We start from the raw sequence: 26,522 nt of genomic DNA on the forward strand, positions 1-26,522 counted from the left end.
TTATATAGCACATTTAGAAACAACAGGAGTGCTTTACAACAATACAAATGTACATGATTAAAAGAGCAATACATAAAAACCAAGGCTAAATTAAGATAGTAGCTGAGGTTATACATTCACAGTGTTATGCTTCTGGCTTATCTCATACTTCTTACTGTCCAATCCTTGTTTATGAACTTAAACATGTCTGTCTCAAAGCCACATGCCAGACAAGCAGGAAGCTCTCATCTACAACTAAACTTGTGTAAACTCTTGTAATCCTGATGCTCAGTGTAGCTTAGACGTTATTTGTTGACAGCTGGTAAGAAAGTACCATTGATGATACAAAATTACAAAAACTGGTACAAAAATTGCCTGAATTGTGATGTCAACTCCCAGGTTTGTCAGATTGATACTGTGTAGCGCTGCAGATCAGTGGCAGGACAGAGAAAAGGGAGCAACATCTTGTGTTGTTTGTCCATGGGAGGTCAGTTCAGCAGTTCAGTATCACAGCTGTCCTTCATAAATCATAAGAGATCATTTGTTTCGGAATCAATTTACATTTAATCGTTATACTCAGTAATTACTGAAGGTTTTGCTTCATCTGTTCAGCTCCTGCTCTCCTGAGGTGATTAGTGTTTGTTTTTGGCAGAGCTCAACATGGAAAAAGCCACGTTTTGGAATGCAGCATGTTCCCTGACGTTTCATCTCAAATATAAAAAAAATGTCTTTTACATCCAAGAAAGTTTATGAAACGTGAGGTTTTATATTTGTAGTAAGGAGTGTTCGGCAGCAAAAAAAAAAAAAAAAAAGTCCTATATGGCAGCGACATCAAGGTTTGAACTTGTTGGCAAGCTGATCCAACGTGGCCTGCAGCTTCTCGTCCTCCTGTGGTGAAGACCTGGACCAGGCCAGAGGCAGGTGTGTCACCACGGCTTTGCGATCTGCAAGGACACACATGATCAAACATGAAACAACGCAGGAGATGCTGCATCATAACGCTGCAGCGGATATGAAGGAGGCAGTTGCAGCATCAATATCCATTACCTCCTTAAAATATTAATGATAAAATAAAGTAATGATGATGATCCGCACCCTCAAAACAAAACATACAAGCCACTTAACAAAAGATTCTTCATTCATTACATGACGTTATTGCACCGTGATGACACCTCATTGCAGCCTGAGGTAAATATTGCAATATTACGGCACAAACATGTATTGCCTCATTGACACATAAACTCCCACTGATTGGTTACGTTAAACACACACACGCACACGTTTACGACATGATACCTGAGGCAATTTTTTACTTTGTGCAAACCATCCCAGTTCCCCTTCTGTTTTGCTTTTTTATTCCTCCTGGTGTCTTACACAGCCAGCATGGAGAGAGATTATCAGGGTTTGTTTCCCTCCTTTCAGAAGAAGCTGCATTTCTGTTGTGTTTCATTCTTATGACACAAAACTTTAATTTGGTTGCATCAAAGTTTCTGTCTCCTTATTCAAGTGTGCTTGAGTTGAGTGTTTTCTCAGTCTCCCGTTAGGTATGATCTCACTACTTTCAATCACCTGACAACCACAAGTCTCTGCCGGCAAAATCTCCCTTTGCTACATTATGATACAATGTAGCCAATTTGTGTCTTTTAAAAGCGCAAAATCAACATTAAAACGAGCAATCGCAACTCTTTCCTAAAACACTATTCTGCAGACTGAGAAAGTGGGGCAGCAGTGATGGGAATATCACCTTACAAATATGTTTCATAACGCTCTAAGATGACTAAGTACAGCCGAGTTTCTGACCCTGAAAGAAAAGTCCACTGGGCTGCTTGGTGGTGGCTGCAGACACGGCCAGCCAAACCACGGTGTCGGCCCCCATGGTGTCTGTCCGAAGTTTGTTCTTCATCTTGGCGTGGAATTCGGGCATGGATGACTGGACAGCTGTGGAGAGGGGAAAAAAAGACCCTGGGTTACAAAAGCAGCATCTTCAATTCAAAAAGTTTGGTGTAAATTGAACATCATTCCTCATCACAGTGTGAGAGTAAGTGCACATCAGTGATTTTATTTCACTGAGTGTCTGTGGGTGTTACCTGGCGTGTCAGCCCAGCCGGGATGCATGGAGGAAAAGTGGATCTCTTTGTGTTGGGACGCCCATCTCTCTGTCAGGATCACCTGCTGCCTCTGTCCAAATGAAACACAAAAGCACATTAACAGACACGCATAAAAAAAAAAAAAAAAACACCACAATTTGTGTCAAGCGCTTGGCTGCACGGTTACGGTCTGTTCTCCTTTACTTTGTTCTGAGCGTAGGCCATGGTGCCGTCAAACGTCCCCTTCTCAAACTGCAGGTCATCCACGTTCAGCTTCTGTGTCAGCATGCCTCCAGAGGACACAGTGATCTGCAGGAGATGGTGGCAAATATATTTTAATTTTAATTTTAAAAATGGTATTACTTTATTTGGCTGGTCCAACGTTCATATTCAGCTTAGTATCAACCCTAATCCAAACAGATATAAAGCCAATACTAAGTTAAAAGTCAAATTATTATTGATGCTAAGTTGAGTATTTGCACAGGATAAAGTTAAGCATCAGTGATTACATTGCTGATATAAGGAGTTGATATAAGTTAATTTGTGGCAGATCTACCTGTACCTCCAGTGATGTGCGGATTACTGTGATAGTAATAAATAATAAGACAGCTTCAGAGTTGCTGTAAAGTTTATTTTCTCACTTTGACAGAGCCAGGCTAACGACTCCCATTGACTTCAAGTCTTTATGCTAAGCTAACACAAAATGCTACCCATACGAACTGAACCACTAGACGTACAGAGGTGAAAATGGTATCGAACATCTTGTCTCTTGACATTTTGGAGTATTCCTTAACTCAGCTGTGAAACTCAACTGATCAAAAATTCATCTCAAGCTAAATATTAACATTGGACAGTTAAAAAAAAGAGTAAAAATAAAAAATTGGATCATATGTGTGTGTCGTAACTCACCACTCGGGGGTCTTCGACCTTCTTCAGGGCAGGTATCAACGCTGTGGTGAGGATGTACGTACCTGTAAGAAAACATGAGCACAGAGGGTCAGGTCAGTAACGAATGACCTGGATTCCATACATGCTCCAAGTAAACCCTGGTACCAAGTCAACACCAATTTAAAAAAAAAAAAAAAAAAAAAAAAAAAAAAAGCATTTCTGATGTTTTTAGTATCTGTACTTCTGATGCTATTTGATCCCTCACTCTGTAACTCAGTTATTCTGATGTAATCTTAGCCTGTACGTTCAAACCCTGAAACACTTAAAATTGCAGTCATGCTTACAGGACTGTCAATCAAAATTAAAGCACATAATCTTACCATTGTATTATATTGTATTGTTACAGCAGGTCAATTTCATACAATTTATCTAATGTGAAATGTGAGTATTTTGTTGGGTTGCTTTGTTTTCTACTTGAAGTCAACAGGCCAAATCTGCATTTCTAACTCACTGCTCTTGTGCTGTTGTAGCCTCTATATTTAAATAACCAAAACATATAAAAGTTTCTTGTTACTGTTGATACAAAGTTTCAAATAAAGAGAAAAATAAAAGGAGCGTGAGCTGGATAGGATTTCTGTTTTTTCCGTTGAATTGAAGCCAAGGAATTTCACCCTAACCCTACGTTTAGAAGTGGGTCAACCCTGTTTATATACTGAAATCGAATGCAACAGGACATTAAGTTTCCCATCCTTACCGAGTGTATTTGTGGCAAAGTTCTTCTCCAAACCCTCCTCAGTCAACTCCCTCTGGGTGACCATGCAGCCAGCGTTGTTGATCTGGTGAATATGGAGAAAATGGTGAAATTACCACATAAAATACTGTTTGGGGTTCTTTGCTGAGTAACTCTAATGTATTAATATATGATCGATGGGTTAGACACATACATACCAGTACATTTACACTGTTGTTTTGAGAGAAATTCTGTGCAAACTCCCACACTTGCTTGGCGCTGGACATGTCCACAATGTGTACGTGGACATTCTGGGGATAAATTGCAAATATGTAAAAAAAATACACACAATGTAAAACCTCAATACAGACAACAATTCTGGTTTCTGTTAAAGAAGCAGAGATGGGGACCATGAATCATGGATTTTCACTGAATGATATAGATAGTTATAGAGGTTTTATTCCAAATGTGTATTACTGTAGCATTCCTGGCTGTCATGTGTATGAATGGAGGGTGTGAGCTACACACTCCTCACTCCTCACCTGATTCTTACTCTGCTCTATAATTTCATCCCTGGCTGCCTCTGCCCGCCCCTGGTTTCGACACACCATATGAACCGTTCCCCCTATGGACAAAACAAAGAAACCGTAATGTTGGACAGGATCACAACCCATCAACTCAAAAAAAAAAAAAAAAAAAAAAAAATCACACTGCAAGCAGCCCACCCATGACAACTTACCTCTGTTGGCTATTTCCAGAGCCGTGGATTTTCCTATCCCACTGTTGGCGCCTGTTATCATGAAGGACCTGCCATTCAAGTTTACATCGAGGTCCGCCGGAGTGAAATGCTTTGCTGCGGCCTCATAGCCACACCTGTTGAGAGCAAAGTTCAGCAAAAAAAAAAAAAAAAAAAAACACTAAATGAGTTACAGTGCAATTACAGTGCAGTTAAGGGCACAATGACACAATGTACACATGATGGCATTCCACCTCTTTTACTGAAAATTGAGAGAGGCGGTGCAAGACAACCTTTAATAAGTTATTACGATGTTATGATGTTATGTCTGTGCCCCAGGACAGCAAATGCCACTGACACTGAGGTGTAAAATCAGGGGCTCCTCCTTAAAAAAATTAATGGTGCCATACATTTGTCAACCCACGGGATGTTTCTGTATGAGTTCTTGCACCCAGATGAGGTGTCCTGGGCCACCAAATCAACATGTGACTTAAATGGGCGACATTTACATTACATAGACTGACCAATGTAGGGATGAGGCTCGGTTTTCTCTAAACTGAATGACAGAAATCAGAGTTGTACTAGATAGACAGAGAGATAGATATATAGGCTTTATTGATCAATAGTAGGCACACAAAATACACTTAACCACACTAGAGAGAGAAATACGTATCTCTAGAAAAATAAAACACAGCAAATAACCAAATAAATAAAGTGGATCAATGCAAAGAATGTTAGAAATAACAAAAACCTTTTCTGTAAGAGAAATATAAATTGTAAATACATCTATAGAATAGCCATAGACCTTTCACCTTTGAACCTTTGTACAGACTGTGTATGATGAAATTTATCTACAAAATATCTTCAGACTACAATATGTATATGTAGAATAGATGTGTGTTCATGATGTATAGTTTTTACTGTAACGTATTTTAATGAGCCTCCTGACCTATGGCAACAGTGATGGAGTAAATAATCTTTACAAGAGACACGGACTCATCACTGAACTTGTTTAGTCAATCAAACGAGCTTTACTCTGATGTCCATTAATGTACAATTAGGGTGTGGCACAAAATAATATATATAACCTACCAGTGACTGTGTATTTTGACTATGTTACATGAAACAGCCCCCAGTCGAAATGCCACTTACTTTGTGTACTCCTGCAGTCCTTTCACAAACCAAACAGCATTCCTGTAGATCGACATATTAAATGCGCACGGATGTCCAGTTCCAGTGGTCTGCAGTGTGTGTGTGTGCGTGTGTGTGTGTGTGCAGCTGGTTATGACAGTTCAAGCCTAAAGCCTCAGTGTTTACGGGTTTCATAAGGATGACATGACTGCGGGAGGTTATGTAGTAAACTGGAAGGAGTCGGGCGGTCACATGGCCCGACCACGAGAAGGGGAAGTGAAGGCTATAGCGCCCCTGCTGTCAACACTTTGCTATTAATCCTCTCCTATCCATTGTGTTGCACTGAGGTGTTGCCATTAGTGAAAGAGCATGCGTTATTTATTTTTCCTCAACAAGTGCCTAAGTTATTGTCTGCAAAATATTTTTAATTTGAACGTAATTTCTCCCCCATGTAAAAAGTAGTTATATTTATTCTATTAGAAAACTAAGATTAATATTATACCCAGTAAAAAAAAAAAAACAAACAAAAAAAAGACATTATGGTTTCTTGTGATTTTTATGTAGCCTAGTAACCACAGTTTTATTTTTTTTCTGTCACACTTTGTGGTAACCATGATTACTATACTGACTGGTTGCCAAAATAAAATAAAATGAAATGAAATAAATAAATACATAGATAAAGTAAAACTGCTTAATAAGTAATATTATACTTTTGTGAATTCCCATAATAATGGATCTAATTTTGGTTAACAAAATAAAACAAAAATTGAAAAGGTTTATTAACACTAATTGAAATTACAATCAATTTAAAAAATTTAAACAGCACAAGTATTTAATAAGCAACATGAAATATTACTATGGTTAGAGTTCGACAAGGTTTTAATGTATTTTATGTCAGTAACGATTAATTGGTAGTAATTCTGTGTAAAAAAAAAAAAAAAAAAAAAAAAAAACCTACATTTTCGTCCAAAGCAATTTGTGTAGCACCTTTCTTGCACAATGCAGTTCAATGTGCTTTACATCAGGATGGACATAAAATTAATAAAACGCAGGGATATTATGAGAATTATAGGAGTGATAGCCCACTATAGGAGATTAAAAAACAAAAAAAAACAAAAAAAAAACATTATAACCTAAAATAGAGATTATGATGCTCCCAAATCAGATGCCTCGTCTTGTTGCAGTCCATTTTCCCACAGCTGCCTCACGCCGTGAACGTTTCGCAGGTCGGAAATTTACAAGTTGGAAATCTGATAATCCGAGTGTACCTGAACGTTGCATTGTGTTTATACCCACTTCCGTTAGCTGAAGCTTCTAACAGTAGCTATAATGAATCTGCCTGTCTTAATGTCGAAGTGTTTTCTTCAAGAGCTTTGATTGGAAATCTGACCATTATTTATAAAAGTGTTTATTCAATAAATACAGTAAGTGGGTGTGTGACAGACAGCATATTAGATATTTGTGTTTCATTATATTAGTGGCTGTTTGCGCCGCACACATCAGTTGTCAGGATGGCCGAGTGGTCTAAGGCGCCAGACTCAAGGTTCAAACCTTCCGGTGTGACGGGATTTCTGGTCTCCGAATGGAGGCGTGGGTTCAAATCCCACTTCTGACAAACCCTTTTGAGCTCAGCAAAGACTTCACTGATCCAAGACTGGGGCATTCTTGTCTTACAGCAGCAAATTGTCTAGACATAACATAGGAAACAACGGTGGACAACACAAAATATACCTCTTAACACTAGTAGAGAAATATATATCTTTAGAAAAATAAAACAAATGACAAAATAAAGTGGATTAATACAAAGAACATAAGGGGGAAGAAACGCTGCATACGCTATAAGCATCATAAAAAAATAAAACATAGCCTACTAAAAGATATTTAAAGAATATCCATAGACTTTTCGCTTTTGAACCTTTTGTAGCTGCAAAATATCTACAGAATAGAATATCAATAAAATAGACATAGCCTATACTCATATAATTTATAACATAATTTCCATGTGGCAGTCCCTGATGTTCGGTACTCGGTGGCAGAGACTGTCAGACTCAGTTCAGCCTTACGGAAACCATTTTTATATAATATATAATTCAACTTGTAAGTATACACAGAATAAAAGTATAAAAATCTGTATATATGATACAAAAATAAATATATACAAGTCTAAAGTGATATAATAAAAAATCAAGGATACCCAACAACTGTAACAAATATGATAAATATAATAAATATACAATCTGACCTAGGATAACATGCTACTAATGCAGTGATGTAAGGTAGCGGTGCAAATGAGAGTGTAGACGTTTATTGCGGTTTAGACTACACATTGTTACACTAACTCGAGTCTAATGTAGCTTTAATGGACAAGATTCATTAATTTCCTGAGTTTCCTCCGTGCATTAAGTCTATCACGCGTTAGAAAATAGGTTTTGGCTTAATAATATGTAACGCCCGATCGCGTTATCGCACCTAGTTGTCATGAAAAACGCTCCCAGCGGCCACCTGAGCGCAGTTGTCAGGATGGCCGAGCGGTCTAAGGCGCCAGACTCAAGGTTCAAACCTTCCTGAGAAGCGGGATTTCTGGTCTCCGAATGGAGGCGTGGGTTCGAATCCCACTTCTGACAACCCATTTTGACCCGAAATCAACTGCAGTGAATAATGGATAATCATTATGTTTAGAATTCCTTTAACAAAAACTAAGTGCTATAAATACATGCCGTGATATGTTTGCAAGGAGATGTAAGCATTAACAATAATTTGTGATAATGTGAGACAAGTTTATTTGTAGGGTACATCACATCACAGAGGGAGTTCAAAGTGGATGATGTAAGGCAGCAAAAGCTTTAATAAGAAAGTCTAAAGATTAAAAAAAAAAAAAAAAAACGATAATAAAATGGGCTAAACGGTAATTAACATAAAACCTGATAAAAGCCAGTAAATGTGAGTTCCTCTTTAAGTTAGACCCAGATGTGTTTTGGCTATAGACAAGCTGCAGTATTTTAAAATCAATACTGTAAAGGCAGTGCAGAGACCTTAGAATTTGTGTAATGCGTTCAGATTTTTAAAATTAATTTATTAATTTACTAATTCATTTATTTAATTATTTTTGTAGCAGCCACACTTAAACAAAGTTTTTTGAAGTTGCTGTTTAAGAGACCTGTGGAGACCTGAAAAATGCTATTATGGTAATATGGCTTACTGTCGATAAATGTCTGTATAATCTTTTCTAAATCATGAATTGTCAAGTTCCTACATTTTTTTTTTTTTTTTTTAGAAGCAAACAACAACAAGATTTCAGGAATAGATGTAGGCTATATACTCCAGGGGATATTTTGCTGTCCTTAACAGGTATATAGTCCAACTTTAGTATCTACATCCTGTTCTCATCAGGAATTTAAAAAAAAAAAAAAAAAAAAAAAAAAAAATCCTTGGACTTACCTGCAAAACGTTCTGTGGAAAAGAGTAATGTTCATACTTACCTAAGTCCCACCCTGCTATCTAACTACAAGGAAGTTACACACAGAATTATCTAACCTGCTATATTCCAACCTCAAATTAATTTCCGCTCTGAACTTAAAGAGGTGGGTCCAAGTCATTGTTTTGCAAGTCCCAGGTTGAGATAGTCCTAAACTCTGAGGTTCAAGTCTTTAACAAGCCACTATGTGCTCTTTACCTATCTTACTTTATTGATTTATTAATTTATTTTACCTCTGGCTGCCCTGATTGGGTAAATTATTGCCCATGTCCTGTTAGCACACCCCATTTCACCTTACTAGTCTATCTTAACTTTTAATATATTTGGGTATAAAATTGTTGTTGTCTATTAACTTGTTGTATGTAGGTATGGTATGGTACAGTATGTATTATTTATTGCATCTATTGTATTTGGGTATATAATTTAGAGATTAAAAAAGGGTCCTGAAATGACTTGCATTTAATTTATTCCAAATAACAACAGGGCCCACTTCTTGTGTTCATTTTTTCACTCACTCCTCTCACATCTGGCTTTCCCCTTCTTTCTCTCCTTACCATGCGCACATGCACACACCCACACACACCTCTGTTCATTCATTCATTCATTCATCTTCTTAACCGCTTATCCTCACTAGGGTCGCGGGGGGGTGCTGGAGCCAATCCCAGCGCACATAGGGCGAAGGCAGTGAAACACCCTGGACAGGTCGCCAGTCCATCACAAGGCAGACAGACAAACACCGACATTCACACACACACTCACACCTAGGGGCAATTTAGCTTCTCCAATTCACCTAACCTGCATGTCTTTGGACGGTGGGAGGAAACCGGAGTGCCCGGAGGAAACCCACGCAGACACGGGGAGAACATGCAAACTCCACCTCTGTTCACCTTCACACAAATGTATGCACACTCGAGCTCCTCTGTCCCTCCTGCCTTCTCTCCCTGCAGTTAATATTGGTTATGCGTTAATGTCTATGGTCTTGTTTAAGACTAAGTCATGTTTAGTATGAGAGGTAAAAGGTAATTTCCTTATTTCCCCTTGTACCATTAGGGAGCCTACAAGCAGTTTTAAATGGCACAATTTTTAATCTTTGGCTTTAGGGAAGGTTGGCTGTCAGTTCTTTCCAAGTCAAAAGGCTCCTGTCTGAGACATGTGACTCGGGTCCACACCTAGGACTGAGAAGGCCTGCTTATTTTCATGTTTGGCTGCAATGCGTAGAGAAAAAGTCTTGAAAAAGGTATTTCAGGGTGCTGGACCTTCCCAAGTGCTCTAAATTAAGCATTTGGCATTTTTCAGACAGCAGGGGGTGCTGCAGCCTTCTCCATGGAGACAAAGACTTTGAATAGCAGCATCATATATTTTATTTTATTTTATTTTTTCTGGGTTCCTCTTTGTAATCCTTACCCAAGCTTTCAGCTTTTGTTCATCACCACACACTGCAAACACACACATTTACCAACATCAAACAGCCACCTCCTGCACAGGCTGGCAGCGTTTTGTGGATGATGTGTAATTATGTGGCTGGAGTGTTTAAAGAGAAATAAATGTTAGCATTAAAAACAAAGTTTAACACAATACACTCAGTGGCCACTTTATTAGGTCCACCTGACCAATCTAACACAGTTCAGTGCAACAGCTCTGCTATAAATTCTACCTTTTAACAAAGTTTGTAAAGCTCAGTTTTTGACATTGTGGAGAATGTGTCAGTTTAATTCTATGTTTATTATTGAGGTTGTAGTGTGCAGAGGTCTTGTACTGGACTACATTATATTGAGAGGGTTTAATCCCACATAAAGCACCGCCCCCTGGCCAATCAGCTGTTTGCCAAAACGTGGCCTGCCCAATCATTGAGGATCCCCTTGAACAACGAGTCCAAAAAGGGAGGAGAGCATTACGGCGTGAAAGGATTTCCCCTGACCGGTCATATCCGTTAGATTTTGCCGACGACTCTCTGTATGAGAGAAAGTGTAATAATAATAATGTAATACTAATGTGAAAAAGCACAACTCAGCCTGGCTAAAAGCTGCCTGCCATATAGAGCTGATATTCTGTGGGAGAGGAAAACAGAAATGAGAGATAATTAAAGGATATTTGATCATTTAAAGTATTTTTAGAGGCGTTTCCACAACATTTTAGGGACAAAATGGCACAATTAATTAGCTCTAAATATTTTTGGGGGGCAAATTATTCCTGGGTGAGAGAATGGGCCTGATTGACAGCTCGCTCATGCAAATGTGAAAAAGGATCATTTGTCCCCTTCATTCAAGAGGGTGAGTCGGCTTTTATATTTGCCTTTTGTTCCTGCTAAGTTCTAACGCAGCTCAGTTTATGATTTTATTCAGGCTATCAACCTGATATACTGACGTGATTGAATTGTGGCGTCAGCTTTATATTATTATAGCATATTATTACAGGCTGTAATAAAAAGGCGAACTTACCAAATGCAATGATGTTCTTGTGTTTAATTTTTATTGATGTGTAACTTACACATTTATGCAGTCGGCAATACATTGCCAAGCATTCCGCCTTCTCTTGGCGGCAGCCACGGTGTTCGATTTAGTGTGTACATTTTGTTTTTCCTGCTCATACTTTTCCACTATAATACGCTGCTCCTCCGCTGTGAATTATTACTGTGCGTTTTTCCTTGTGGCTCATGTTTGTGATTGGTCGGCTGCCTCAGACTCCGCCCCTTATACGTGCGCGTTCACGGCTCTTGATGAGGCGAACCTGGGTCGAATGAGCGAGTTGATGAGCAGCGTCATGATACCGCTTATCCCTGATCACCATGATCTCGGTTAGTGAAGCCGAGATAGGTCTGAGAAATCCAGGGAAAACTAAGCTTGCTTCGTGATACAGGCCTCTGGTAAGTCCTGATTTTGTTTATTCTTTCGACTGGTGTGCGTCTTTGCTTGTATACACGACAAAACAAGTGGGTGTTTTCGATTAGCGACGTTGTCAATATTGTTAACCGGCGAAAATATTTACCGAGGCCTTGTCAAAATAATTTCCATTAGCATAAGTAAGGTTAGCCTGATTAAGACAGACGACACATTGGGCTAGCTAGTGTGTCAGGAGGTGGTTTTAGTTAACATTAGGATGAGATTAATGTTAGAAGATAGCTATTAATTTTTTAGTTTTAATTTAAATTTTGTAAACTTTTGTACGCTGGAGTCAGGAGGGGTGTACTACGAAGCAGGTTTAGTGGGTTAACGAGGCATGTTGAGTCTAAAGCCAGGCTTTCCTGTATCACGAAGGTGGCTCTCTTTTAACCCGGCTAGATCACCATGGTAACTTATGCTTAACTCATAACCTGGTCCCGACCAGGTTATGAGCTAAGTTTAACCCCGCCCGGATATAAAAGCGGCGCTTTTATCACCATTTAACTCTTTTGGAGATGGCGTCACCGTTCACTGATGATTCTGTGGAGCTGGGAGCCAGGACTGTCCGTGGCTCATTACGGAGACAAAGAGTATTTAGGGATCGTGCGGATCCCTGACGATATTCTCCATGAGCGGTACAGATTTTCATCTGAGGGAATACACTACATTTGCTCACTTGTTGAGCCAAGTGTCAGGAATGCCACGGATAGACGTTGTGCGCAGTAGGGCAAACGGTGTGCGTGGCGCTAATAGTAGGCTATATCTGCACAATGTAGGTAGCCTATACTATTAGTGGTGCACAGACTTCACGTTTGTTATAAATATTCCGTTGTATCACAGACTTTGTTATATTAGCCTACTTTTTTTTTTTTAAAGGAAACACCTTATGTAGGCTAATAACGGTGACTGTCACGGCATCCGAAGGTGATGATTGGACGGGAGCAGCCCGTGGTGATTCAAACGCACTCCAAACGCCACTTATTCCGATTTAGAAAAAAAGATTTAACAATAAAGGAACAAACATCAACAGAAATGGCTCCATAATTCTAGTTAAACTTCAAATGTAACGAACAGTTATCTGAAACTACTCACAAGTAGCTCTAAGCAGCGTAAATAGAGGTCAAAATTGTCATGTAACCATGGTAACCAACTGCTAGACTCACCCACACACACCTTCAGTCACCTGACTTAACCTCAGACTTTACCTATAATTCCTAGACAGCACTCCCATAAAGCTATTGAAGTTACATATTTCTAAACTAAAATTCATAATACTGAATGAATATACAAAATATAATGAGAGTCAGTGTTGACCTACACATTCACTCGGTCAGCAATTTTCTGCCAGCACTCCTCTCTCGCCTTATGTGTTATGTGCCACAGTGTTGCTCTTGGCGTTAATTTTATTTTTAAAATTTTCAGAGCTTTCCATGGAGACAAACTGCTCCTCTTGCGTGAAATATGCAGCCCGTGAACGGTCCATTTTTCGCGGAAGTAGAATCATATGACGCCAAAACGCCCCCTTTTCTGTGAACGCGCACAGAGCACAAAGCTGACAGCCGGACTTAACAAACCTTGATGATAACCACCGTCGTGATACCACTTAACTTTGACTGGAGCTTTAGGTTTTGTTGAGCCTGATAGTGAACACAAAGCCTGGGTATGTTGAGCCTCCTTCGTAGTACAGCCCTAGGGTCAGTGGTGAACTAGAGTCAAGCTTAGTTAAGTTAGGCCTGTGCAGAGGGTGTACTACGAAGCAGGTTTAGTGGGTTAGCGAGGTAGGATGAGTCTAAAGCCAGGCTTTCCTGTATCACGAAGGTGGCTCTCTTTTAACCATGGTAGCTTATGCTTAACTCATAACCTGGTCCCGACCAGGTTATGAGTTAAGTTTAACCCGCCCGGCTATAAAAGCGGCGCTTTTATCACCATTTAACTATTTTGGAGATGGCGTCACCGTTCATTGATGATCCGGTGGACCTGGGAGCCAGGATTGTCCGTGGCTCATTACGGAGAGGATTTAGGGATCCGCTGGCATTTCCTGATGATATTCTCCATGAGCGGTACAGATTTTCATCTGAGGGAATACGCTACACTTGCTCACTTGTTGAGCCAAGAGTCAGGAATGCCACTGATAGAAGTTGTGCGCTCACAGTAGGGCAAACAGTGTGCGTGGCGCTAATAGTATATCTGCACAATGCAGGTATCCACAATTTTCCCGGGGGAGTAGCTGGGGAAACCGTTATCAGCGGTTATGTTACAAACTTCTGGTGCGCCATCAGAAGTAGCAGTTAAGGGGTTAAACGATTCGAGCTGGCTGGTGGTTTGTCGTTTACTGGATTTAATGTTAGTGGTTTGTATGTAAGGCTTTGTATTGTTGTGTGGTGAGATGTCCCGGAGTTCAGGGACATCATGTGCTGTCCATGGTTGTACATACAACCAGAGGAAACTCAGGAAACGTAACGAATGGCTTAATTCAGAATGCCTTGAACCTGACCACCAACGGAAAAGAGAAGTGGACTGCCCATGTCCGCAAATCTACCGTTTTCACTTATCTTAAAAAAGCCTCCCAAGACTTTGTATGTTTACTCATTTCATTTTGTGGTTAAAAAGCCATCTGAGGACAACCCTTATCCAACATTGTATCTGGGTTACGAGAGACCACCCGAAAAGAAAAGACGCCACCTCGTCAGGAGAGTCGACACAAATGTAAAAAGTAAGTTAAGTAGCCTACGGTTGCTTAGTTGTGTCATTATTGGTTTTAAAGTAGCCAATGCTATAAACTAGTCTCCCTCCCCCTCTCTTTCTCTCTCTCTCGCTCTCCTACACACACACACACACACACTCAAATACACTTAAAGTCATTATTGGTTTTAAAGTAGCCACAGCAGACTAGTCTCTCTCTCTCTCTCTCTCTCTCTCTCTCTCTCTCTCTCTCTCTCTCTCTCTCTCTCTCTCTCTCTCTCTCTCACACACACACACACACACTTAAAATCATTCTGTTTGACATGTCAGACAAGTCTCTCTCCATCTGATCCCTCTTCTCCCTTCCCCTCTCTCAGATAGGCTGACATTCAGCAGAGTGGAACTGGGTGGAATAGATCTTTTAGATTGTTGTTACAGATATTACTGTGTGATTATTTGTTATCAATGTGTCATTATTTGGTGTCAGTGGCATTTATGTTATATAACGCCGGTCATCACCTGCAGATGAATCTGGTGTGGTGGAGGCTGAAGAGCCAGGTCCCAACCCAATGCCACCAGACAGGCAGAGACGTCGCCTCAGTGTGGGGGTTGACAAACTTGTCACAACAACAGGTGTGTTGAGTTTTGATAGTATGTATTTGTCTTTTATTTTTGTTACTAGAATCAGAATAGCCTCTGGGTGGGTTCAGAAATGAATCTTCTCTCCTACTCAACTTATCATCAATCAGATGAGACCGGTGTGGGGAAAGTTGAACAGCCAGGTCCTCCTGCAAAGACCGTCCATGATGCCCAGACACAGTGGTCAGACCCTGCTATGGAAGACCATATCTACTCCAAAAGACCCATCATCAGTGGCGTGACGACTGTACCAGCCCCAGAGGGGTCACCGTCAGTTGCAGATGTTACACTGAAAAATGATGCAGACAGTTTACTGTACACAGGGATTCCACTACTTGAATTCAATACTCTTGTGTCTTGTTTACAAGGTTTTACCCCCACATCATCAAAAATGCCAGTTGGTGACCAAATTCTATTGACACTAATGAAACTTAAACTGAACTTAGTTATCGCTGATATAGCGAGACGCTTTAAAGTGTCTGTCAGTCAGGTCAGCAAAACAGTGACATTCTGGATAGATGTCATTGTTGAAAACACCAGTGTTCTCATTCCATGGCTGCCTCGTGATACCATAAAAGCTTCTATGCCACAGGTTTTTAAGAAGCATTTTTCTAACACTACTTGTGTTATTGACTGCTCAGAGAGTGTTTTGCAGAAAGCTACAAATAAGGATGCAAGGACCGAATCATATAGTCATTATTATGCCAGTAATACTGTAAAATATCTTGTGGCAGTTGCCCCATCAGGATTGATTATGTTCATCTCTGAGGCTTATGGTGGGAAGTGCAGTGATAAGTTTATCACACAGAGCTCAGGGTTTCTAGTACGGCTGAAGGTGTTCAAGATCCTCTCTCAAACTGTGCCTATTCTTCTGGTGCCTAAATTTGACAAGATACTTAAAATTTGTGCAGCTCTTGTCAATCTTAGGGAAGAGCTTATCTCTAGCAAATAGACAGAATGTCTAACACATGACTGGAGAACAGCAGAGGGGGAGGGAGGGAGGGGGGAGGAAGGGAGGGTAGAGTGGGGGGAGAATGTATTCACTTAAATAAGGCACTTTTCCTACTCATACCATTTGTCATGCTCTCCATCCTGATGATACTGTGTTTACTTGTTCATACTGGTGCAGTCAATGACATCAATGAAACATCTTGTCTCAGAATAAACATAAATCTGCTGTCAGACATTTGTGTGCCAGCGTTTAATTAACTGTGTTGTATTGTGGTTGAATATCAGCAAATCATGGAATCTAATTTGATTGGAAGAAATGTGACCTAACATTTCATAAAAATGTGTATTTAGTACAGTATTTTAACAAATATCAGAACTATTTACAAACTGCAATAGGGCATAGTGCAATATAATTTATCATGTAATTACATTCCTTGGTACTTACTGTAGGCATTTTAACTTCAAACACTGTTACACTTTACTCTGTTTTCTCATGAAAATTACTTTCTTTACTTTGTTTTCTTTGTTACTTTTAACTTTGCTCTGTCACTGAACGTTTTTTTTTTGTACCTCAGTTGTAGCCTACATGTTCATTTATGTGCACTCGCCCTAAAAAACTGAAGATTCGATCACCCTTCTCTAACTTTTCACCAGCTCCAAGTACCTCAGGCAGAGCTTTACCTTCTTGGCCAGGAAATCATCAACCAGCCTGGGTAGCATATGCATAAAGTAAAAACCCTGCAGTGTATGCATTTGTTTCTCTGCATAGTCCTTATTAAAAGGCACATCCAATTCTAGGCTCTTGCTTGGTGTCCAGATCACCAGCTTGCGGCTCTCCAGTCCCATACACAGCATGGTCAACTGAATCTGGAAAAAATAATGTAGCAGTACAGTGCTTATCGTTAGTCATTGCCAGATAGAGGGCTCCTAAATATTAGTCACATGACAAGTAGCAGTAGTGGGTTTTGGATGTGTGTATACTCTGACTTACCTGTTGGTAGTATCCACCTTGTCCATTGTAAACCAGATGGAACTGCTCACGATCCAGGGGTTGGACGTCTTCACGAGGCCGTTGCAGAAACGCTGCTAGTGATCCCTGTGGAGATTTCACCTCAAGCAGCTGCGTCTGGTTCAGGACTCCATCAGAGCTGGCTCCAACCAGGGATGGCCAGGATGCAGGATTAGGCCTTTCCTCTCCACTGAATTGCCTCTTTCCTCCAGCATCTGGATGGCCTTTTCCTCATGGGCTTGACCTGTCTTGGTTGCTGTGTTACCCATGAATGTGGGATATAAATGTTCACTGATGAACTTTGCTGGGTCGGTTATGAGGCGTTGGAGGACTTTTTTGGCCGTACTTGCTGTGAGACGCAGCATTCTGGCATCATGCCACATTTGGGAGTGACTTTGGGTCTGGGTCTCACGGGTCAATAATTCAGATTGTTTTGGGGTCAGGTTTATGTAGCTTTCATAGAACAAATGACGTTTCTCACAGCTCAGCTCTGTGCCATGTGCATTGTGGGGTATGTGAGAAAAAGGTAAGACACCCTCAACAGCCTGGCTTACATCACTAGTCTTGGCTCTATAGCATAACTGTAGGAGACCACCTGTAGGAAGCTGAAAAAGTGGGACCATTGTGCTTGCATCAACATGGGATTTGAACTCTGCATGGTTCTTAAAAATATGGGGAGAGGGAGTTGGATCTGATGATGATGATGATGATGATGGCAGTGGGTCTGAGACAGTATGGTTTGGTTTGTGATGTTTGAAATTGATGTTTGTAGCTTTCTTCAGCCCTACATTCTTTTTTTCTCCCTGCATTCCAACGTCGTTGCATATCAGTACATGTCAATCCTGTCTTTCCCTGTCTCACTGCATTTTCAACCTACATACAGAGGGAGAGGCTGTACAAATTAATGCACCATTACAACAAATGTACTTCACTTTTCAGCGTACCTTCACCTAGACCTGGCTAGCTAGCTATAACTGTGCTGAACATGTACCCCCTTACAGAGCCGCGGGAACACATTCTCAGCAGGGGGAGCTGTGCTGACAGTCTGATATGTATGTATGTATGTATGTATGTCTATATATATATAATTTGTCAGAAGGTTCAATAAATACTCCAGTTTAAAAAAAAAAAAAACTCTAAATCTAAAATTTCTGTCCATTATTTCTGGGGTCAGGCATTACAGGGTGAAACCCCTAAAAAATTCAATTCAACTTCCCTGGTTGACATAAGGTGACTGTAGCTGAAAAGTGACAAGTTTGCAGGTATGCTACATCTGGAACAGAGTGACAACAACCTGAAACAATACTACGACAAAATACAACATAGACAACAGATGGTTGAATGACTTCTACACTCAGCTTGCAACTAACCTTCCACATGATAGCTGCTGCATGGCTGCAGGAACGTCCTGCACCTGCTATGCAGGTGCAGCCTGCTGTCTGCACTTCACCTGACATCAAAGCTAGAACCCAAGCCTGGCGGTGTGGGACAGTCAGGGCTTGACTTAGCTCAATGTTAGCTTTGAGGTAGACCATGTCATTACCAAGAGACTTGATCAGCACGGGTCCTACTTTGTTGCTGTGCAAGTACTGATATGCTTCGGCGCTCTTCATATTATTCATAGCCTGACCATTGCAATCTACAGCATTGATGACATAGCTAAAAATACTAGTGTACGTTATCCTTGGCCACCTCTTAACTTCATCCTCCCAATCTTTGATAGAGGAGGGGAGGGGCAATGATACTTCCCCCCATCTGATCGTTGTTGTGGTGTGCTCCCATCTCGCCATTATGATCGATGTAAAGCAAAAAAAAAAAAAAAGTAGCGACCTAACTACCGTTGTAAAAGACGAGAGTAACGTATACAAATAGCTACTTCCGCATTGTGCCTGAGTCAACCGGATGTTTCACCCATAACTGTTGGTAACCCCGGAAGTGCTCCAGGAAAATTGTGTATACTATTAGTGGTGCACAGACTGCACGTTTGTTAGAAATATTCCGTTGTATCACAGACTTTGTTATAGTAGCCTACTTTTTTAAAGGAAACCCCTTATATTATAACGGTGACTGTCACGGCATCCGAGGGTGATGATTGGACGGGAGCAGCCCGTGGTGATTCATTTATGTGAACGCGCACAGAGCACAAAGCTGACAGCCGGACTTAACAAACCTTGATGATAACCACCGTCGTGATACCACTTAACTTTGATTGGAGCTTTAGGTTTTGTTGACCATGATAGTGAACACAAAGCCTGGGTGTGTTGAGCCTCCTTCGTAGTACAGCCCTCTGATGTACAGGCAGAGGGCGGCCTCATTAAGACTAGCTCCTTAGAAAAAAACAGCTAATATTAAAATGTGTGGAGTCATGAAATATATGGGTATGTTAACCCTTGTATTAGCTTTGGGGTCCGTTTTTTTTTTTTTTTTTTTTTTTTTTAATGCTGCTCATTGTGTAACATCTGTAAATACACCAGCACCATTGTTTATAGCTTCATATGTAATGAAGTGTACTAATTCAATGGGAACAAATGGGTAAACATTAAATTAACACGATGACATATCTTCAATGTCCTGGACACACTTTGTACAGGACTTTTTGTACAAGAGCGTGTGGTTTCATGTGGTACCAAGCGTTATGGTGAAGATTTGAAAGGCTCTAGAGCTGTATCCACATATACAGATTACTGTGAGTTATTTAAAAAAAATATGGATCCAAAGTAAGAGAAAAAAAGTCCTTAAGTGCTCAGGAATATTTCCCTCATGTGATTATGTCTTATAAGTAAAAATACATATTTGAAGAATGTTGATGTCATAAATCATAAGAATCTAGAGTTTCTGTCATAAAGGAACAGATGTGGTCTTAGATTCTAATCTAGTTGCAATTCTAGCAAAATATTTCTAGAGGGCCAAAATTTTAAGACGATTGGTAGGAAAAGAACTCACCCAAACATTACAATATGAAAGATAGGTAAAATTAGACTGTAACAAAGTGTAACCAGACAGTTGTGGTGACAAGATGACTTAACCTTCTTGATGAGGTAAGAGCCTGATACAACCACTAGATAGGAAATTCCTCTACAGGGGTCTAATTTTACCATCTCTGTTATCAACCAAATTACCCTTGAAAGAAACAGAGTGTACAGTAACCCTGTGAGCTCAATGCACTGCTCACTGCACAAACCACAAGAAAATTAAGAAAACAGTTTCATCAATTTGAAAACTACGGAAGCCCTAAAGGGCCATACATACATATATTTTATTTCCTCCATTTTCTCGTGATAACGAGATAATTCCTCCGTTTTCTCGTGATAACGAGATAATTTTCCTGTTTTCCCGTGATAACGAGATAAATTTCCTCCGTTTTCTCGTGATAACGAGATATTTTTCTTCCGTTTTCTCGTGATAACGAGATAATTTTCCTCCGTTTTCTCGTGATAACGAGATAATTAAATCGAGATCTCGAGAAAACAAAGCGATTGTCTTATTAAATTATTGCAGGAAACATCAGTCAGTGTAGCAATGTCAGAGGAGCAGGAGAATATTGATCACTGCATCACTTATCTGTTCAATCAGGGCCTGACACAGGCTGAAATAGCTTTATGCTTTATGTCAGGGGTCACCAATCACGTGCCATGGAGGGCTGAGAGGCTGCAGGTTTTCATTCCAACCAAGACCTCCACCAGGTGATTTCACTGATCACCTGGAGCTAATCAGTGAAATCACCTGGTGGAGGTCTTGGTTGGAATGAAAACCTGCAGCCTCTCGGCCCTCCATGGCACGTGATTGGTGACCCCTGCTTTAGGTGTCCAAGGAGAAGTCAGTCAGCATGACATGTCACGTATGATGGAAATCTCAGGCCTATCACGTTTCATTCATTCATTCAAAACGGAGGGAAAATATCTCGTTATCACGAGAAAACGGAGGAAAATTATCTCGTTATCACGAGAAAACGGAGGGAAATTATCTCGTTATCACGGGAAAACGGAGGAAAATTATCTCGTTATCACGAGAAAATGGAGGAAATTTATCTCGTTATCACGGGAAAACGGAGGAAAATTATCTCGTTATCACGAGAAAACGGAGGAATTATCTTGTTATCACGAGAAAACGGAGGAAATCAAATATATTTATGTATGGCCCTTTAGGGCTTCCGTAGAAAACACATACACAGCATTTTGAAAATGAGGTGCAAATTCAGCCTGCCAGTTTCTGTAGCTGACCTTGTATTGTCCTATGGAAATTAACGTTGTTCAATTTAAAAGGCATTTCAAGGGTTTATAAAAATAATTGGGAAGTAGCATAACTGTTTACATAAAGTAGAGGTGTTTATCACTGCCTGCACAATGGAAACACTTTTGTTGTCATTTGTTGTAATTTCAGCATGTTTTCTAAATGCAGCGTGTTTCTGTATTTTGTTGTTTTGAAAAAGCCTGAAAAGGGGGCTGATGAAGTGCATTGCTTTGAATGGGAAGCTGGAGTTTGTCTGTGAGCCAGGTATAAAAGGCCTGGCAGTGTGAGTGGCTGTCGCTTACGGCCATACCACCCTGATCACGCCCGATCTCGTCCGATCTCGGAAGCTAAGCAGGGTCGGGCCTGGTTAGTACTTGGATGGGAGACCGCCTGGGAATACCAGGTGCTGTAAGCTTTTGCCTTTTGAGGGCAGTGCTGGCTCTCCGGAGGAGACCAGGCTTTGCACAGCAGTGCTGCCGGGCCGCAGGTCTATTTGGGTTTTTTTTTTTTTTTTTTTTTACATATCTAATTTGATTTGATTGTCACTGGGTTTATTTTTCTTCCACTTCATCCACCGGCAGCGTGGTGGCAGATTTTCAGTCTTTGTGGCCTGTATGCTGCTTTTTATGGCAGTGCAAAGCTGCAGTGAGGAAAAGCCCGAAAAGGGGGCTGATGAAGTGCATTGCTTTGAATGGGAAGCTGGAGTTTGTCTGTGAGCCAGGTATAAAAGGCCTGGCAGTGTGAGTGGCTGTCGCTTACGGCCATACCACCCTGATCACGCCCGATCTCGTCCGATCTCGGAAGCTAAGCAGGGTCGGGCCTGGTTAGTACTTGGATGGGAGACCGCCTGGGAATACCAGGTGCTGTAAGCTTTTGCCTTTTTCGCGCAGCAGAGGGCAGTGCTGGCTCTCCGGAGGAGACCAGGCTTTGCACAGCAGTGCTGCCGGGCCGCAGGTCTATTTGGGTTTTTTTTTTTTTTTTTTTTTACGTATCTAATTTGATTTGATTGTCACTGGGTTTATTTTTCTTCCACTTCATCCACCGGCAGCGTGGTGGCAGATTTTCAGTCTTTGTGGCCTGTATGCTGCTTTTTATGGCAGTGCAAAGCTGCAGTGAGGAAAAGCCCGAAAAGGGGGCTGATGAAGTGCATTGCTTTGAATGGGAAGCTGGAGTTTGTCTGTGAGCCAGGTATAAAAGGCCTGGCAGTGTGAGTGGCTGTCGCTTACGGCCATACCACCCTGATCACGCCCGATCTCGTCCGATCTCGGAAGCTAAGCAGGGTCGGGCCTGGTTAGTACTTGGATGGGAGACCGCCTGGGAATACCAGGTGCTGTAAGCTTTTGCCTTTTGAGGGCAGTGCTGGCTCTCCGGAGGAGACCAGGCTTTGCACAGCAGTGCTGCCGGGCCGCAGGTCTATTTGGGTTCTTTTTTTTTTTTTTTTTACATATCTAATTTGATTTGATTGTCACTGGGTTTATTTTTCTTCCACTTCATCCACCGGCAGCGTGGTGGCAGATTTTCAGTCTTTGTGGCCTGTATGCTGCTTTTTATGGCAGTGCAAAGCTGCAGTGAGGAAAAGCCCGAAAAGGGGGCTGATGAAGTGCATTGCTTTGAATGGGAAGCTGGAGTTTGTCTGTGAGCCAGGTATAAAAGGCCTGGCAGTGTGAGTGGCTGTCGCTTACGGCCATACCACCCTGATCACGCCCGATCTCGTCCGATCTCGGAAGCTAAGCAGGGTCGGGCCTGGTTAGTACTTGGATGGGAGACCGCCTGGGAATACCAGGTGCTGTAAGCTTTTGCCTTTTGAGGGCAGTGCTGGCTCTCCGGAGGAGACCAGGCTTTGCACAGCAGTGCTGCCGGGCCGCAGGTCTATTTGGGTTCTTTTTTTTTTTTTTTTTACATATCTAATTTGATTTGATTGTCACTGGGTTTATTTTTCTTCCACTTCATCCACCGGCAGCGTGGTGGCAGATTTTCAGTCTTTGTGGCCTGTATGCTGCTTTTTATGGCAGTGCAAAGCTGCAGTGAGGAAAAGCCCGAAAAGGGGGCTGATGAAGTGCATTGCTTTGAATGGGAAGCTGGAGTTTGTCTGTGAGCCAGGTATAAAAGGCCTGGCAGTGTGAGTGGCTGTCGCTTACGGCCATACCACCCTGATCACGCCCGATCTCGTCCGATCTCGGAAGCTAAGCAGGGTCGGGCCTGGTTAGTACTTGGATGGGAGACCGCCTGGGAATACCAGGTGCTGTAAGCTTTTGCCTTTTGAGGGCAGTGCTGGCTCTCCGGAGGAGACCAGGCTTTGCACAGCAGTGCTGCCGGGCCGCAGGTCTATTTGGGTTCTTTTTTTTTTTTTTTTTTTCATATCTAATTTGATTTGATTGTCACTGGGTTTATTTTTCTTCCACTTCATCCACCGGCAGCGTGGTGGCAGATTTTCAGTCTTTGTGGCCTGTATGCTGCTTTTTATGGCAGTGCAAAGCTGCAGTGAGGAAAAGCCCGAAAAGGGGGCTGATGAAGTGCATTGCTTTGAATGGGAAGCTGGAGTTTGTCTGTGAGCCAGGTATAAAAGGCCTGGCAGTGTGAGTGGCTGTCGCTTACGGCCATACCACCCTGATCACGCCCGATCTCGTCCGATCTCGGAAGCTAAGCAGGGTTGGGCCTGGTTAGTACTTGGATGGGAGACCGCCTGGGAATACCAGGTGCTGTAAGCTTTTGCCTTTTGAGGGCAGTGCTGGCTCTCCGGAGGAGACCAGGCTTTGCACAGCAGTGCTGCCGGGCCGCAGGTCTATTTGGGTTCTTTTTTTTTTTTTTTTTAACATATCTAATTTGATTTGATTGTCACTGGGTTTATTTTTCTTCCACTTCATCCACCGGCAGCGTGGTGGCAGATTTTCAGTCTTTGTGGCCTGTATGCTGCTTTTTATGGCAGTGCAAAGCTGCAGTGAGGAAAAGCCCGAAAAGGGGGCTGATGAAGTGCATTGCTTTGAATGGGAAGCTGGAGTTTGTCTGTGAGCCAGGTATAAAAGGCCTGGCAGTGTGAGTGGCTGTCGCTTACGGCCATACCACCCTGATCACGCCCGATCTCGTCCGATCTCGGAAGCTAAGCAGGGTCGGGCCTGGTTAGTACTTGGATGGGAGACCGCCTGGGAATACCAGGTGCTGTAAGCTTTTGCCTTTTGAGGGCAGTGCTGGCTCTCCGGAGGAGACCAGGCTTTGCACAGCAGTGCTGCCGGGCCGCAGGTCTATTTGGGTTCTTTTTTTTTTTTTTTTTACATATCTAATTTGATTTGATTGTCACTGGGTTTATTTTTCTTCCACTTCATCCACCGGCAGCGTGGTGGCAGATTTTCAGTCTTTGTGGCCTGTATGCTGCTTTTTATGGCAGTGCAAAGCTGCAGTGAGGAAAAGCCCGAAAAGGGGGCTGATGAAGTGCATTGCTTTGAATGGGAAGCTGGAGTTTGTCTGTGAGCCAGGTATAAAAGGCCTGGCAGTGTGAGTGGCTGTCGCTTACGGCCATACCACCCTGATCACGCCCGATCTCGTCCGATCTCGGAAGCTAAGCAGGGTCGGGCCTGGTTAGTACTTGGATGGGAGACCGCCTGGGAATACCAGGTGCTGTAAGCTTTTGCCTTTTGCGCGCAGCAGAGGGCAGTGCTGGCTCTCCGGAGGAGACCAGGCTTTGCACAGCAGTGCTGCCGGGCCGCAGGTCTATTTGGGTTCTTTTTTTTTTTTTTTTTTACATATCTAATTTGATTTGATTGTCACTGGGTTTATTTTTCTTCCACTTCATCCACCGGCAGCGTGGTGGCAGATTTTCAGTCTTTGTGGCCTGTATGCTGCTTTTTATGGCAGTGCAAAGCTGCAGTGAGGAAAAGCCCGAAAAGGGGGCTGATGAAGTGCATTGCTTTGAATGGGAAGCTGGAGTTTGTCTGTGAGCCAGGTATAAAAGGCCTGGCAGTGTGAGTGGCTGTCGCTTACGGCCATACCACCCTGATCACGCCCGATCTCGTCCGATCTCGGAAGCTAAGCAGGGTCGGGCCTGGTTAGTACTTGGATGGGAGACCGCCTGGGAATACCAGGTGCTGTAAGCTTTTGCCTTTTGAGGGCAGTGCTGGCTCTCCGGAGGAGACCAGGCTTTGCACAGCAGTGCTGCCGGGCCGCAGGTCTATTTGGGTTCTTTTTTTTTTTTTTTTTTACATATCTAATTTGATTTGATTGTCACTGGGTTTATTTTTCTTCCACTTCATCCACCGGCAGCGTGGTGGCAGATTTTCAGTCTTTGTGGCCTGTATGCTGCTTTTTATGGCAGTGCAAAGCTGCAGTGAGGAAAAGCCCGAAAAGGGGGCTGATGAAGTGCATTGCTTTGAATGGGAAGCTGGAGTTTGTCTGTGAGCCAGGTATAAAAGGCCTGGCAGTGTGAGTGGCTGTCGCTTACGGCCATACCACCCTGATCACGCCCGATCTCGTCCGATCTCGGAAGCTAAGCAGGGTCGGGCCTGGTTAGTACTTGGATGGGAGACCGCCTGGGAATACCAGGTGCTGTAAGCTTTTGCCTTTTGAGGGCAGTGCTGGCTCTCCGGAGGAGACCAGGCTTTGCACAGCAGTGCTGCCGGGCCGCAGGTCTATTTGGGTTCTTTTTTTTTTTTTTTTTTACATATCTAATTTGATTTGATTGTCACTGGGTTTATTTTTCTTCCACTTCATCCACCGGCAGCGTGGTGGCAGATTTTCAGTCTTTGTGGCCTGTATGCTGCTTTTTATGGCAGTGCAAAGCTGCAGTGAGGAAAAGCCCGAAAAGGGGGCTGATGAAGTGCATTGCTTTGAATGGGAAGCTGGAGTTTGTCTGTGAGCCAGGTATAAAAGGCCTGGCAGTGTGAGTGGCTGTCGCTTACGGCCATACCACCCTGATCACGCCCGATCTCGTCCGATCTCGGAAGCTAAGCAGGGTCGGGCCTGGTTAGTACTTGGATGGGAGACCGCCTGGGAATACCAGGTGCTGTAAGCTTTTGCCTTTTGAGGGCAGTGCTGGCTCTCCGGAGGAGACCAGGCTTTGCACAGCAGTGCTGCCGGGCCGCAGGTCTATTTGGGTTCTTTTTTTTTTTTTTTTTT

General features: G+C 42.2%; 1 protein-coding gene and 13 non-coding genes across 14 annotated transcripts; 13 read left to right on the forward strand and 1 right to left on the reverse strand.

Moving 5' to 3' along the window:
- Positions 1-9: 9 nt before the first annotated feature.
- Positions 10-5,772, reverse strand: dhrs12 (dehydrogenase/reductase (SDR family) member 12). The gene is made up of 10 exons (XM_030080725.1): positions 5,573-5,772; positions 4,424-4,557; positions 4,227-4,309; positions 3,903-3,995; positions 3,709-3,790; positions 2,976-3,037; positions 2,271-2,375; positions 2,067-2,157; positions 1,780-1,917; positions 10-923 (listed from the first exon to the last, which is right to left on the reverse strand). The coding sequence occupies exons 1-10, from the start codon at positions 5,626-5,628 to the stop codon at positions 811-813; spliced, it is 957 nt and encodes a 318-aa protein (XP_029936585.1). The 5' UTR covers positions 5,629-5,772; the 3' UTR covers positions 10-810.
- A 1,284-nt stretch (positions 5,773-7,056) lies between these two features.
- trnal-caa (transfer RNA leucine (anticodon CAA)) lies at positions 7,057-7,166 on the forward strand. Its single transcript has 2 exons — positions 7,057-7,094; positions 7,121-7,166. It is a non-coding gene; the product is annotated as a tRNA-Leu (tRNA).
- Positions 7,167-8,065: 899 nt separating this feature from the next.
- Positions 8,066-8,175, forward strand: trnal-caa (transfer RNA leucine (anticodon CAA)). The gene is made up of 2 exons: positions 8,066-8,103; positions 8,130-8,175. It is a non-coding gene; the product is annotated as a tRNA-Leu (tRNA).
- Positions 8,176-21,712: 13,537 nt separating this feature from the next.
- On the forward strand, positions 21,713-21,831 carry LOC115380513 (5S ribosomal RNA). The gene has a single exon (XR_003930340.1). It is a non-coding gene; the product is annotated as a 5S ribosomal RNA (ribosomal RNA).
- Positions 21,832-22,169: 338 nt separating this feature from the next.
- Positions 22,170-22,288, forward strand: LOC115380523 (5S ribosomal RNA). Its single transcript, XR_003930350.1, has one exon. It is a non-coding gene; the product is annotated as a 5S ribosomal RNA (ribosomal RNA).
- A 348-nt stretch (positions 22,289-22,636) lies between these two features.
- LOC115380524 (5S ribosomal RNA) lies at positions 22,637-22,755 on the forward strand. Its single transcript, XR_003930351.1, has one exon. It is a non-coding gene; the product is annotated as a 5S ribosomal RNA (ribosomal RNA).
- Positions 22,756-23,092: 337 nt separating this feature from the next.
- LOC115380490 (5S ribosomal RNA) lies at positions 23,093-23,211 on the forward strand. The gene has a single exon (XR_003930319.1). It is a non-coding gene; the product is annotated as a 5S ribosomal RNA (ribosomal RNA).
- A 337-nt stretch (positions 23,212-23,548) lies between these two features.
- Positions 23,549-23,667, forward strand: LOC115380491 (5S ribosomal RNA). The gene has a single exon (XR_003930320.1). It is a non-coding gene; the product is annotated as a 5S ribosomal RNA (ribosomal RNA).
- A 338-nt stretch (positions 23,668-24,005) lies between these two features.
- LOC115380489 (5S ribosomal RNA) lies at positions 24,006-24,124 on the forward strand. Its single transcript, XR_003930318.1, has one exon. It is a non-coding gene; the product is annotated as a 5S ribosomal RNA (ribosomal RNA).
- Positions 24,125-24,462: 338 nt separating this feature from the next.
- LOC115380492 (5S ribosomal RNA) lies at positions 24,463-24,581 on the forward strand. Its single transcript, XR_003930321.1, has one exon. It is a non-coding gene; the product is annotated as a 5S ribosomal RNA (ribosomal RNA).
- Positions 24,582-24,918: 337 nt separating this feature from the next.
- Positions 24,919-25,037, forward strand: LOC115380493 (5S ribosomal RNA). The gene has a single exon (XR_003930322.1). It is a non-coding gene; the product is annotated as a 5S ribosomal RNA (ribosomal RNA).
- Positions 25,038-25,385: 348 nt separating this feature from the next.
- On the forward strand, positions 25,386-25,504 carry LOC115380495 (5S ribosomal RNA). The gene has a single exon (XR_003930323.1). It is a non-coding gene; the product is annotated as a 5S ribosomal RNA (ribosomal RNA).
- A 338-nt stretch (positions 25,505-25,842) lies between these two features.
- LOC115380496 (5S ribosomal RNA) lies at positions 25,843-25,961 on the forward strand. Its single transcript, XR_003930324.1, has one exon. It is a non-coding gene; the product is annotated as a 5S ribosomal RNA (ribosomal RNA).
- A 338-nt stretch (positions 25,962-26,299) lies between these two features.
- Positions 26,300-26,418, forward strand: LOC115380497 (5S ribosomal RNA). The gene has a single exon (XR_003930325.1). It is a non-coding gene; the product is annotated as a 5S ribosomal RNA (ribosomal RNA).
- Positions 26,419-26,522: the final 104 nt, after the last annotated feature.

Source organism: Myripristis murdjan, chromosome 21, assembly GCF_902150065.1.
Source record: "Myripristis murdjan chromosome 21, fMyrMur1.1, whole genome shotgun sequence".
NCBI classification, from domain to species: Eukaryota; Metazoa; Chordata; class Actinopteri; order Holocentriformes; family Holocentridae; genus Myripristis; species Myripristis murdjan.